Below are 13,279 nucleotides of genomic sequence, written 5' to 3' on the forward strand. Positions count from 1 at the left end.
TTAGGTATTATTCCATGTGTTTGCTTTGAAAAGCAGAAAATGAATCATCATAGAACCATTGATTTCATGGTTTTGTTGCCACTATGTGCTGAGAGAACTGCTTTAATTCTCTGGAAACCATCTGACATCAAATAATTTTAAAAGTGATCATTGAGATAGTCTTGAGAATGTGCTGTGTAGTAGCCAGCTTCTCTCTTAGTGACTTTTTCCTTCCCTACCTGTTCTCCTTTAGCTGTGCAGTATTAGCCTTGGACATCAAATAACTAGCTATTTTAGATGTTCAGTGCTTTTAAGAACTAAAATCGGTTTACTTCTTGAGAGAATTAATACACAAATCCCATCTTAGTTTAGAAGTCCTATATTATTGGAGACTGGCTGTCGGAGAAAGAGGTTCTAGGTCTGTGTGACTTCTAGTATAGTCATTCAGACTGTAGTGTCAGGGGATAGGATTACTATTAGGTTGAGGTTTATGTGTCTTCTAAAGCGAAGTAAGAAAATGTTAGTACAATCAGTTTTGGTAAGGTATCAACACAAATGACCTTTTATTTATTTATTTTTTATTATTATTATTTTTTTACAAATGACCTTTTATGAAAGACTAGTTCCCTACTAAAAAGTCCCCCTCTCCTTTTTTAAAAAGTAGAAATGGAAATAAACTAAAATAGCCACATATGTTTATTTAATTGTATAGTTGATAGGTATGGTTCTTATGTTTGACCCCTCCATAGGCCAGCTCTTTCCCCTCATTTTGTGTAGTATAACATAGCAGTCACACTGCTGTTTTTCCTCCAGATTCTCTTTAGGTTGCTTCCCCGAAGGATGACATAATCTTAAGTCTGCTCTCCCAAATCCTACAGTTGATGGGTGGGGGTAACAGAACAATCACATATGTAAAGATTATCACGGCAGAGATTTTTAAAGTTCTGTGAACGTACATATGGGTACTATGAGGAAGGAAGTGACATTTAAGTTGAAGCCTAAAGGATTGAGGGTTTTTGTTTATCCACAGCTTTATCAAAAAGGTAATTTTACTTATTGTATGACCTGTTTGGTCTTTGCACCATTGGAGTGGGGAGGAAAGGTTTGTTTGTTTGTTTGTTTGTTTTGACAGCTCCCATATGTACATTCATAATCGTATTTAAACCTGTTTTTTTGGGCAGCCCCGGTGGCCCAGCGATTTAGTGCCACCTTCAGCCCAGGGCGTGATCCTGGAGACCCGAGATTGAGTCCCATGTCAGGCTCCCTGTATGAAGCCTGCTTCTCCCTCTGCCTGTGTTTCTGCCTCTCTCTCTCTCTCTCTCTCTGTCATGAATAAATAAAATCTTTAATAATAATAATAATAATAATAATAATAATAAACCTGTTTTTTCAATTCCCAGATGTAAAGGATTAACTATAACTAGCTGAAAAAGGGCCATGTCAGGATCATGGGCTCTTACTTTATAGGAGGAACAGAAAATGATGGAAATGGTTTCTGTTCTTAAGATCATAGGAGGCGCCTGAGGAGGAAACATAGGTTTACAACCATTTGCAAGGGTGAGAAACGAGTGCTATGATGGTTTTCACGCCACATTTATTGAATACCTACTGTATGCCGAGCATTGTGCCAGATACTGGTAATAGAATAGTGAATAAGAAACCAATTTGGAGCCTGGAAAAATTGGAGTTAGGGTCACAATTTAGGAAGTTCTATAGTGTAGTCATAACTAATAAGGACTTTATTTTTTTAAGATTTATTTATTCATGCGAGAGAGAGAGGCAGAGACATAGGCAGAGGGAGAAGCAGACTCCCCACAAAGAGCCCAGGTCAGGACCCAATCCCGGATCCTAGGATCCGGAGCTGAGCCAAAGGCAGATGCTCAACCTCTGAGCCACCCAGGTGTCCCACATTTGCATTGTTGTACAGTGTCTGTGGCTGTTTTGCACTACTGTGGCAGAGCTAAGTAGTTGGGATAGATATTGCATAGTCCAGAGTCAAAAATACTTTCTGACCATTTATAGGAAATGTTCGTCAATCCGCTAATCTAAAATAATGGAAGTTATTTTTGAAGCAAGCAAACTTCTAAATCCTAAGCCTATTACTAAGAGGCAAAAGTGACAAGATACATTTACTGATAAATTTTTTACTCCTGTCAAATGCCAGTTTTGTCATGTCAATTCCCCCATTGTCTATGAGTCAAATTTGACTGACTCCTGTACTGTGCTGGAGAAAGTAGGTACATCTTTTAGCTTAATAGATTCTAGTTCTATCTAAAGGAAGTAGACAATAAATAATGTTCACAATTTATTTTTATTTTTTTTTTAAGATTATTTATTTATTCATAGAGAGGTAGAGACACAGGCAGAGGGAGAAGCAGGCTCCATGCACGGAGCCCCACGTGGGATGGTGGGACTCCATCCCGGGTCTCCAGGATCATGCCCTAGGCTGCAGGCAGCGCTAAGCCGCTGGGCCACTGGGGCTGCCCAATGTTCACAATTTAAAGAAAATGATGCTTCAACAGCTTGATGATGGACAAGCGTCTACCCCTAACAGAACTCTTCTTTCCTTATTCTTTATTTCAAAATATTAAAAACTGATAGTTTGCTACATTTGTTTTGTACTTAGTATATGTATACACTTTTTTCCTCAACCATTTGAAAGTAAATTATGGCATTTTACCCCTAAGTAGTGAAGCAGACATCTAAGAATAAGGACTTTTCCTACATTATTACAATACTGTTAATATACTTTAAGAATTTTGCCATAAAATATATATACAGTTCATTTTTCTAAAGAGTCCAGGCCAGAGGTGGTGTAGAATGCCCTACAATCTGCATCTCGCTATTTGTTTCCTGATTATTAAAATCCAGTTAAACATTTTTGGCAAGAATGCTACACAGATGGGGGTGCCTGGCTGGCTCAGTCAATGGAGCATGTGACTCTTGATCTAGGGTTGTGAGTTTGAGCCCCATGTTGGGTGTAGAGATTATTTTATTTTATTTACTTATTTATTTTGTAGAGATTATTTTAAAAATTAAAGGGTGCGGGATACCTGAGTGGCTCAGTGGTTGAACATCTATCTGCCTTTGGTTCAGGGTGTGATCCTGGAGTTCTGGGATCAAGTTCCACGTTGGTTTCCTCGCATGGAGCCTGCTTCTCCTCCCTCTATGTCTCTGCCTCTCTCTGTCTCATGAATAAATAAAATCTTTAAAAAAAAATAATTAAAGGGTGCCTGGGTGGCTCAATCAGTTAAGCATCTGACCAGCCCAGGTCATGATCTCAGGGTCCTGGGATTGAGCCCTGTCAGGCTCCATGCTCAGTGGGGAGTCTGCTTCTCCCTCTGTCCCTCCCCTTGCTTGTGCTGTCTCTCAAATAAGTAAAATCTCTTGTGAAATAAGAAAAAATACTACATCGATGATGTGAAATTCCAATTAGATCCCCTCAAGATGGATGTGATGTATGTCCTAGCATCTTTGTATTATATTTACCCATCAGCTGATGGGAGACAAGAATGTAGTAATAAGATGAAGAAATAGGAGCTTTTTCCCTCTGTTCACACATCTTTGGTGTCTCTTATAAAGATACTGGTCCTGTTGGATTAGGGGCCCACTCTGATGACCTCAGTTAATCACTTCCTTAATGGCTTTTATCTCCCAAGAACTGTCACCCTGGGGGGTTGAAACTTAAACATGAATAGGGAGGATAAAATTCAGTCTAGAGCATTAAAGACATGCACCTGACTGGTACAAAAAGAGGACAGCCCCCCCCCCCACACACACACACACACACGACAGGCTTTTGAAGCAGATAAGGATTCAGTTCTCATCTCTACAACTTTGTGATCTTTGACAGATCAGTTAATCCTGGTGATCCTCACTTCACTTTGCTTATGATAGTGCTACATAAGGATGTGAGGACTGGGAAATATATCTTCCCTAGAAGGAGGTGACATGCGTTCATGGGAGGATGAAATTGGAGCTGGTGACCTGGGATCCACAAAGACCTGCAGATTCATGCAGTTCTCTGCTTTACCAACAATGGAAGAAGTCAAAGGCTGGAGTCTGAAACCTGTGAGGTGGGAAAAGAGTTTCAGAGGGGAGTACAGAATGAAAATTTTCACTCTTGATGAACATGATGTAAAAACCCTCAACAATATATTAGGAATCTGAATTTAACATATTGAAAAGATTATACTCCATGATCAACAGATTTATTCCAGGGATACAAGGAGGTTTCACATCTGCAAATCAATCAACGTGATACACCACAGTAACAAGGATAAAAACTGTGATCATTTCAACAGATGAAGGAAAAGCATCAGCCAACAGTCTATATATGATAAAAGTTCTGTATATTATCTATATATGATAAAACCGCAACAAAGTATAATGTGGACATACCTTACCATAATAAAGGCCATATATGACAACCCTGCAGCTAACCTGCTCAAAAGTGAAAAGCTGAAAGATCGGCACCACCACTATAACTGCTCATATTATTGTCCTCAAGGTCTTTCCCTTTGAAGCCTAGCCTAGGGTGCTGGCTGACCGATGCCCCTCTCTGGCAAAGAGTGAGGGTGGAGGTAGGTGACACCTCTCAGAAGGACCTCTTGGGGGGGGACCCCCCAGGTGGCTCAGCAGTTTAGTGCCGCCTTTGGCCCAGGGCGTGATCCTGGAGACTGGGGATCGAGTCCCACATCTGGCTCCCTGCATGGAGCCTGCTTCTCCCTCTGCCCATGTCTCTGCCTCTGTATGTGTCTCATGAATGAATGAATAAATAAATTCTTAAAGTCCTACAGATAGATGGCCAATAAGCACATGAAAAGGTGCTCAAAATCATTAATCAGGGACATGTAAATTAAAACCAGTGAGATTCCATCTTAGCCTGTTACAATGTCTAGTCTCAAAAAAACAAATAACTGTTGGCAAGGATGTGGAGATAAGAACCCTCGTGCTGTTGATGGAAATCTAAACTGGTACAGCCATTATGAAAAACAGTATAGTTTCCCTCAAAAAACTTAAAAATAGAACTCCAGTATAATCCAGCAATTCCACTTCTGGGTGTTTATCCAAAGATGATGAAAACACTAATATGAAAAGATATATTCACCACTCTCCATGTTCACTGCACCATTATTTACAATAGCAAGATATGGAAACGACTTAGGTGTCCATCGATGGATGAATGGATAAATATATATACCATAAAAAATATATATAATGTATATATATATATACTTTTATATACCATAAAATACTTTGCCATAAAAAGAATGAAATCTTGCCATTTGCAACAACATGGATGGAGCCTGAAAGCATTATGCTAAATGAAATAAGTCCGGCAGAGAAAGACAAATACCGTACAATCTCACATGCGGAATCCCCAAAATAAGAAATGGGTTCCTGGCTGGCTTAGTCAGTGAAGCATGTGACTCTTGATCTCAGGGGTCCTAAATTTGAGCCTCACGCAGGTATAGAGATTACTTAAAACAAAAACACCAAGCTTATAGATAACAGACTGGTGGTTGCTGGGGTGTGGCAAATAGGTGAAAGGGATCAAAACAGAAGTTGCAAAATAAACAAGGCAGTCTGGCTCTGGGGAGTATAAAGCCAAGCACAGGAATAAACAACATGTTCCTAGAACAGTGTAAGTTTTGTAAGGTTACTTTTTTTTTTAAGATTTTATTTTTAAGTAATATCTCTGCACCCACCCAGGGGCTTAAATTTACAACCCCAAGGGGAATGTTTTGATCTTGTTTTACCCTCTGAGTCAAGTGTCCCCATAAGGGTTGCGTGGGTGGCTTAGTGGTTGAGTGTCTGCCTTTGGCTCAGGTCATGATCCTGGGGTCGTCGGATTGAGTCCCACATCTGGGCTCTCCGCGTAGAGCCTGCTTCTCCCTCTGCCTGTCTCTGCCTCTCTGTGTCTCTCATGAATAAATAAAATCTTAAAGTGTCCCCATAAGATTACATATCTTGAGTTCTTACATGCGAGGTGCCATTTGGAGAACTTTACAATTTAACCTCACAAGATAGGTACTATTATCCCCATTTCACTGCTGAAGAAATGGAGAAATGAGTAAGTTAAATACCTTGCCAGTTATTGGCAGGTCACATAATCTGGGTTCAGGGGTCATGTTCAATCACATAGCAATTAGCTGATCATTAATGATGGGAGATGGAGGAGGGTCATGAATGAGGATATTCTGCAAGTTCCTGGAGATTTTGTGACATCATGTGGGTTCTGATCATGTTTTCTTTGGCCCTTGGAGAAGTACCCATCAGTCTAACAGGCAGCATAGCCAGGAGAAAAACATTTCTCATGGGCATGAGAAAAACATTCCAGGGAGCTGGATTCAAATCCCAAGTTTACCGCTCAACTGCTGAATCTGACCAAGTCTAAATCTCCTTTGCATGACAGGAATAACAACTGGTCACGTTGGGAAGTCGAGAGGACTCGAGCCATGTGGGGGCGCCTGGGTGCCTCAGTCCACTAAGGGGTGAAGTCTTGGTTTTCACTGCAGGTCTTGATGTCAGGGTCCTGAGTTCAAGGTCCTAGATGCTGTTTCCGAATGTGCAATACGGGGGTGGGGGCGCCGAGGCCGGCGGCCGGGCGGGTCAGGACACGGCCTCGGGGTCCGGGATGGAGCCCGGCTGCCGGCTCTGCCGCGAGTCTGGCTGCGGTGCGCGCTCGCTCTCTTTCAAATAACTTTTTTTTTTTTTTTTCAAAGGCTGGAATCTACGAAAATAAACATTCCTCTGTGCTTCTGATGATTCAAAAGCTCGTTTTAAATTCCTTTTCCCGAATGTGCCTGAGGCACACAGTCCTGCGCCTGTGTCGGCCCCGGGGACCAGGACGGCGTCGCTGCGGCGCCCGAGGGCCGGTGAGCCTGCGGCGGCCTCCGCGGGCGGCTCCTCGCGGGCCCGCAGCGCCCTCACCCGCTCTCCGCGGCCCGCCCGGCCCCGGCCTCCATTTCGCCGCGCGCCCCCTGGCCGCGAGCGGCCGCCCCGAGCGCGCCGCCGGAAGGCTGGGGCCGGGTCCGCGCCTGCGCGCCGCCGCCCTTCTCGGGAGGGCCGCCTTCACGCGGGCGCGGGCTCGGCGGCGGAGGGGGCTCGGCGGCGGCGCGCAGGGCCCAGCATGGCGAGCGCGGACCGCAGCGGCCCGGGACCTCGGCCCGGCGGGACCGCGGGGGGCGCGGCGGGAGCCCCGGGGCCGCCCTTCGGCCGAAGCGGCGGCGGGGGTGCCCGGGCGGCGGAGCGGCCCCCGGCGGCCGTGGAGAAGAGGGGCCCGTACATGGTGACGCGCGCGCCTTCCCTTCCGGCCAAGCTGCGTGAGTGCGGCCGGGCGGGGGCCGGGGGGCGGGGGGCGGCCCGGGGACCGCGGGCTCCGGCGCGGGAGGACCGGCTGACCCGCGCCGTCTGCCTTGCAGAGAAGCCCCGGGACCTGGCCAAGGCGGTTCTGCGGAGGAAAGGCGTGCTGGGGGCGCCGCCGCCCCGCCCCGACTCCTCCGCGAAAAGGTCTCGGCGGGCGCCCCTCCTGCGCGGCGGCGTCCGGGGAGGCCCCGGCGCCCGGCCCGAGGCCCAGCCAGCGAGCAGCCTGGCGCCAGCCCGTCGGCTTCGCTGTTTTAAGTTTCTCCCCCTTTCGGGCCGTGACGGCGTCACGCGAGGGCCCTGGGGCCGCGGGGGGCTGCGGCGGGCGCCGAGGCCGGGCCGGGCCGGGCCGGGGGGGTGGGGGGGCGGGGAAGCGCCGGAGCGGCCGGGCTCCCTCGCCTTTTCCGCAGGGGCTGAGCTCCGAGGCCGGGCAGGAGCCGAGCCGGCGCCTCTTCCCCGTAAGCTACGACCCGAGAGGCGTGAAGAGGAGACTTGGCCTCGGACTTGCAGCCTCCCCGCCCTCCGCTGCAGGCCGGCGCGGTGGGGAGTGTTCCCGCTTCTGGAAGCAGCAGGCCTTCCCTCCGGAGCCGCAGCGAAGCGCCTGTCCCCAGCGGCTGTAGCCAGATGCGGGGCCGCGGGGCCGCGGGGCCGCGGGTCGCGGGGCGGAGAGGCGAGGCGGGAGCCCCGCAGCCCGTTCTCCCCCGTAAGGGCCGGTGCTCTGGCCCTCCCTCCCGGTGACCGGCGGTGCTTCATCTCTGCCTGCTCTCTTCCCATCTCCCCCCAGGTCGGTGAAGTTCAACAAGGGCTACACGGCCCTTAGTCAGAGTCCAGATGAAAACCTGGTGTCCCTCGACTCTGACAGGTGAGTGCCCCCCCCCTCAGAAATGGCCCTTGGGGAGGGACGTGGGTCCCACTGCAGATCTCGTCCAGGACCCTCCCTGCGTGTTCCAGAGCTGTCTTCTAGAGAGCATCATCCCTTCCCAGGATAGCCTGGTTAGAGGACTCAGGTGATCATGCTGCTCTTCTGTTTAGAGCACTAACTGCGAGTGGGGGAATCATCCTCCCTCCTTACGTATTCGCTGTCAGCGACAGTGACCCCCGCCCCCGCTGGACCCAACAGAAAGAGCCAGTGGTACTCCTGGTTCTGGGCTTGAGTTCTGTGACCTGTGGTGTTCAGATCTCAAGTCCTCCGGACCCCCTTGCATGCTCTCTACCTGGCCTTTGCAGCTGTGCTCCAGAGGCATCCCCCCTGAACTGACTGTTTTCCTCTTCTCCTAGTGATGGGGAGCTGGAATCCAGATACTCCTCCGGGTATTCCTCTGCAGAGGCAAGTCCAGAGCGCCTTTCTGCACGGGGCCAGGCTGCAGGCAGCGTCACCGCCACTGCTAAATGCTTGTCTTGTGCCTGCTGTATACACGGCACTTTCCCAGACTTCCGGTCGGTTCTCCAATCTTCTACTCTGCCCTACTCCCCCAACAGAGGTATAGGTGTCTGAGGAAAGCTGTTCAAATCCAGAAGACCATAGACCCTTAGGGCTGTAAGGACCTCACAAGTCTTCTAGCCCAGGTGACCACTTAGGAAAGGAGTCCTCTGGATAAATCCCACCTAAGTGTTTACCAGCCTCTTCTTGCTTGAATGCTTCTTGCAACTGAGTACTCACTCCCTCCAAGAAGCCTTGCTGCCTGCCATCCCTCTAACACACGCACACACTCCTTAGGTAGCTCTTAGAGAAGTTTTCCTTATTATTTGAAATGTCTCTTGCAGGATGGACTCAGTCGTCCTAGGCCTGCCCTCCAGTGTCTCGCAGTAATTCTAGTCTCACTTCCTCTAATTGCCTTTTATTTGAGATCAGCATTCCTGTCCCTCCCCTGGCCATCCTCCACCAGTCTTGTTTTCTTCTAGTCAGTCCAGACATCTTGTGTTCTTTCAGTTGTTCCATCAGTGGGAACTCCCGACTGAGATACCAGTGGGATGGCCTTCTGGACATGTTTCCAGAGTGATGGTCCCAGACAGAGACACAGGGGTGTAAAGTTCTGGCATGTGCAGCTTACCACCTTAGAGGCCAGGTGCTGGAGACATGACTGGACTGTACACCACTTTTATTATTTTTTCCTTGTTCAGAAAACCCTTGGCCAACCCCCTGAGTTTCTGCCAAAGAGAATAGAAGGAGTTTGTAAATTTTCTCCTTCTTGAATATCTGGGTGCCTAAGATTGTTAAAACTGAGAAAAGAAAAATTAGCCAAGAGCCAGAGAAAGTCCTACCTTGTTCCCCGTCTCCTACTCCTTCTGCTCAATGGAACTGGTAAATCTAGGTTGACAGGTTCCACTTTGCAGGGAACAGGCTCTGCTGGCATAAAGGTGCTGCATGTTTAACCAGCAGTGCAGACAAGGCTGCTCCCCACCCTTTTCCTATGTAACTCCTATTCTACCTCATTGTCCTGGTTTCATTGTCCCATATTCTTCAGCCTTTGTAGGGACCAGTTTAGGTTCCCAGTGGGAACAGTCAGGCCCTTGACTTTCAAACAGAATCTGGAATCTGATATTTACATCAGATGTCTAAGGATTCTTTAGTGAGAACAGCTCCCCTGGGGGTTAGTGATAGTGCAGCCTGGAGAGTACTGGCTTAGGCTGCTTGGGGCCTTTTTTTCTTTTTTTTTTTTTATTGGAGACACAAAGAGAGAGGCAGAGGGAGAAGCAGGCTCCCCGTGGGGAGCCTGATGCAGGACTCGATCCCAGGACCATGGGATTATGCCCTGAACCAAAGGCAGATGCTCAACCACTGAGCCACCCAGGTGCCCCTGCTTGGGGCCTTTCCCTGCTGGGTGAGGCACAGGCACTTCCTCTTGTAGTCCAGTGATGCATGGAGTTGGCCTGAGGGTGGAGCATGGAGAGGAAGCTCTGGTAAGCGAAGGTAGGTAGGTCTGCCTTTTGGGCAGCAGTTGTTTCTGCTTTGCCTCCTGGCTTACAGTTCTCTCCTTTTTTGCCCTTAGCAAGTGAACCAGGATGTGAGCCGGCAGCTGCTTCAAGATGGGTATCACCTGGATGAGATTCCAGATGATGAGGACTTGGACCTCATTCCTCCCAAGCCTATGGCCTCTTCAACGTGCTCCTGCTGCTGGTGCTGTCCTGGGGACTCTTCCTCCTGTACTCTCCAGTAGACATAACCCCCTAAGATGGGCCCTGTTCACCATGCCTGCAGAGCCCTGTGGACCCTTCTTAGTTCACAGAGTGCAGTGGGGACGGCCATCAGCCTCAGAATCACTGGAGGCACTGATCCTCTGGGAAGAAGGTCAATGACCTGCAGTTACGCCTTACCTGGTGCTTCTCAGCCAGAGGCCCCCATCTGGGCCATGCGGTGATAGGCGGGACTCTGCAGTTTTCCTCTGGTATTAGAGCAGAGTTTGGAGAAACCACTTTAATAAGGGCAGGCACACAGGAATTCTGGTTCTGGTGGTGACAAGTTGGCTAAGGAAAACTTGCACATATCTTGACCTGTATTTGTTCCCCTCTGTGGAGGGAGAAAGCTTTTGTGGCCAGGCTATGCTGGACGGTGTTGTATGGAAGCAGAAAATAGCACTTTACAGCTTCTAGCTGGGGGGTCTTTGAAAAAGAGCTGAACTATTTCAGTTCAGCTTAAGAAATTCCATATGCTCCCTCTTCCTGGCTCCACGAGGGGGCACTCAAGAAAGCATAAAGCAGGGCCCCTTGGCCTTCGTCCCCTTGCACCTGTTTGCCCATGGCAGGGAGTACAGCAGGTTGCTTGATCACACACAGCAGGATCAGGGCTCCTAGTAATCCCTCCACCCGGTGGAGAAAAATTGCTCCACTATGTACATATTTTATTTATTTATCTTTCCTTGGTTACCATCCTTTGCCTTGGTTTTAGGTTATTCAACACCCAGCCTTTGAGTGTAAAGGTTGGGTGAAGGGACTGGAGCTCACCCCGAAGCCTGCAGGTTTAGATTACCAGCAGAGGGAGCTGCAGGAAGCAGTTAGATGCCTTCCTATTTAGCTTTTGGATCTTAACTAGCAAGGAGTGAGAAGTGTACTGGCTCTGCTGTGTGGGTCTTTGATGTGGACAGAGACTCACAGGCAGGATGGGCCCCGTGCCAGCTCCCAGGGCCCCTCCCTAAGGAGATAACCTGCCATTGCGGAGGGTGTCCCTTCACTCCAGCATGGGCCTCCCGAGTAAGCCTCTGGGGCAACCCAGCTCCACCCTCAGTGTGAACACGGCTGAGACCAGCATAATCTCCCCAGTGGCCATACCCCACCCCAGATGGCATCTCTCGCTATACCAGTCCTCTCTAGAATTGGTTTCTTTTGGGGGGGGGGGGGCGGGGAATCTCACCCAGAGCCATGCTGATGACTGTGAGAGTGGACATGGTTCCCAGCCTAAGGGGCATGAGGATTGGGGGGTGGGCCCTACATGGGAAGTGCCTGGTCTGGTGCTTTATTTGATGTCCCGTGGCCTCCAGAGGTGTGAAGGATGACGTGAACTCTTGCTCTGAGGTGACTGGAAGGCTGAGGTGGTCAGTTAAAAAGCCCTTGTCAGATAACTAGGATGATCTATCTGCACTTCGCAGGCATCTATCTTGGTGCTTCTGTCAAATGCTAGGAAGTTAAGGATGTATGGTATCCAGGGGCTGTGGTTGACTTCTGATCCAGTAGCATCACAGCAGGAGGTAGATGGGACCGAGGCCACAGACACGGCAGGTCAGGGTCTGGAGACTAGGAGACCTACATGGTTTCAGGGGTGGGACTGCAGCGCCACACGGGTGCTTCACATGCGGAACACTTTTTGTGCAGGCCTTTCTGGTTTCTGCAGAGGTACAGAAGTGCACAGAGGGCACCCCCCAGGGCAGTGTGAAGAGAGTGTGGTGGTAGCAGGAAGCCCAGTGGTGGGGCTACATCTGTGGGGGGGGGGGGGGGGAGTGGTTAGGACAACGACCTGAGCACTTAGGTGCAGCACTTAGGTGGGTGAAGGTGGCAGCAGGACCCCAAGACCAAGGCCCTCCAGATGGTTGTTACTCTAAGTCCACGCTATCTACTTGCCTGAGTCTGTTCCTGGAGAGGATGTTCTAGAAGTGGTTGGTTCTGTGCGGAAGTCATTACCTTTGTGGAGAAAGTTGGAGGCACCTGGCAGCTAGACAGGGTAGAAATGGTCTGTTTGGGGCCGGAGGTCCCAGGCTAAACAAAATGTCACCAATAAAGGTACCAAGGTGCCTAGAGCCAAACTGCCTTAATTCAGAGCGCCAGGTATCCTGCAGGTGCCTGTCCTGGGGAGACCAGGGTGTATTCGCAGTTAACCTCCCAGAGGGAAGTAGGTGTGTGGTGTTTACAGAGGACGCTACGGAACTCTTGGCTTAGGCTTCCACAACTCTGAAAGTTTGTACGAATAAATACAGTCATGCTAGTTGGGCGGTCTCTGTTGCAGTAGGATTTGAAAGTAAGGGTTAGACCACAGCCCCCTGAATTGTGAAATGAAGAGCCTAGGAGGTCCGTCCCCCCTGCCCACCCGTGGCCATTCCTCCTGAGACCTGCCTCTTCCTGCAACTCCCAGTGGGCAGCATTTCCAGGCTGGCCTCACTGGAGGCTGGCAGGCCTGTGCAGAGCACTTTTCTTTAGAGGACGTCCCATCTTGCAGACCCTTTCCTTTCCCAGGTTGGCTTTTGCTTTTAGCTGAAAAAGACTTCGAGGCCACGAAACCCCAGAATAGGTTAGTCAGAACCATTCTGAAGGTGGTTCTCTAGATTTCCATCGTATAGGGCGTCTGGTACGGGCAGCAGCCCTGAAAGATCCTTTTGTGCTGGTCTAAGCCCTTACTCCACGGGAGTCTCCACCTCGTATGTGGTGACAGGACCTGACTAGTCAGTGGCAAAACAGTGGGGCCGCTTCCTGCAGAGGCGCATGCACGTCTAGAAGGTAGTAGGCA

The 13,279-nt window shown here is 49.4% G+C and overlaps 1 protein-coding gene across 3 annotated transcripts; it reads left to right on the forward strand.

Moving 5' to 3' along the window:
• Positions 1–7,055: 7,055 nt before the first annotated feature.
• Positions 7,056–12,760, forward strand: FAM219B (family with sequence similarity 219 member B). 3 transcript variants are annotated; one of them, XR_011999293.1, is made up of 5 exons: positions 7,056–7,307; positions 7,407–7,494; positions 8,132–8,209; positions 8,626–10,258; positions 10,338–12,760. XR_011999293.1 is itself a non-coding variant. In XM_072746040.1 (5 exons), the coding sequence occupies exons 1-5, from the start codon at positions 7,115–7,117 to the stop codon at positions 10,342–10,344; spliced, it is 525 nt and encodes a 174-aa protein (XP_072602141.1). In that variant the 5' UTR covers positions 7,059–7,114; the 3' UTR covers positions 10,345–12,575. The 3 variants fall into 3 exon arrangements, 2 of the variants coding, with proteins under 2 accessions (XP_072602141.1, XP_072602140.1); XM_072746040.1 differs by having other exon boundaries at positions 7,059–7,307; positions 8,626–8,784; positions 10,338–12,575; XM_072746039.1 differs by having other exon boundaries at positions 7,064–7,307; positions 8,626–8,674.
• Positions 12,761–13,279: the final 519 nt, after the last annotated feature.

The sequence above is a fragment of the Vulpes vulpes genome, unplaced genomic scaffold (assembly GCF_048418805.1).
Source record: "Vulpes vulpes isolate BD-2025 unplaced genomic scaffold, VulVul3 u000000678, whole genome shotgun sequence".
Taxonomy (NCBI): Eukaryota; Metazoa; Chordata; class Mammalia; order Carnivora; family Canidae; genus Vulpes; species Vulpes vulpes.

Bases quoted from the DNA above. Each gene is read 5' to 3' on its own strand.
- FAM219B (XM_072746039.1), top strand. From the start codon at position 7,115: ATGGCGAGCGCGGACCGCAGCGGCCCGGGACCTCGGCCCGGCGGGACC. The intron at 7,308-7,406 runs GTGAGTGCGGCC...TCTGCCTTGCAG, and splicing joins TTCCCTTCCGGCCAAGCTGC to AGAAGCCCCGGGACCTGGCC. The intron at 8,210-8,625 runs GTGAGTGCCCCC...CTCTTCTCCTAG, and splicing joins GTGTCCCTCGACTCTGACAG to TGATGGGGAGCTGGAATCCA.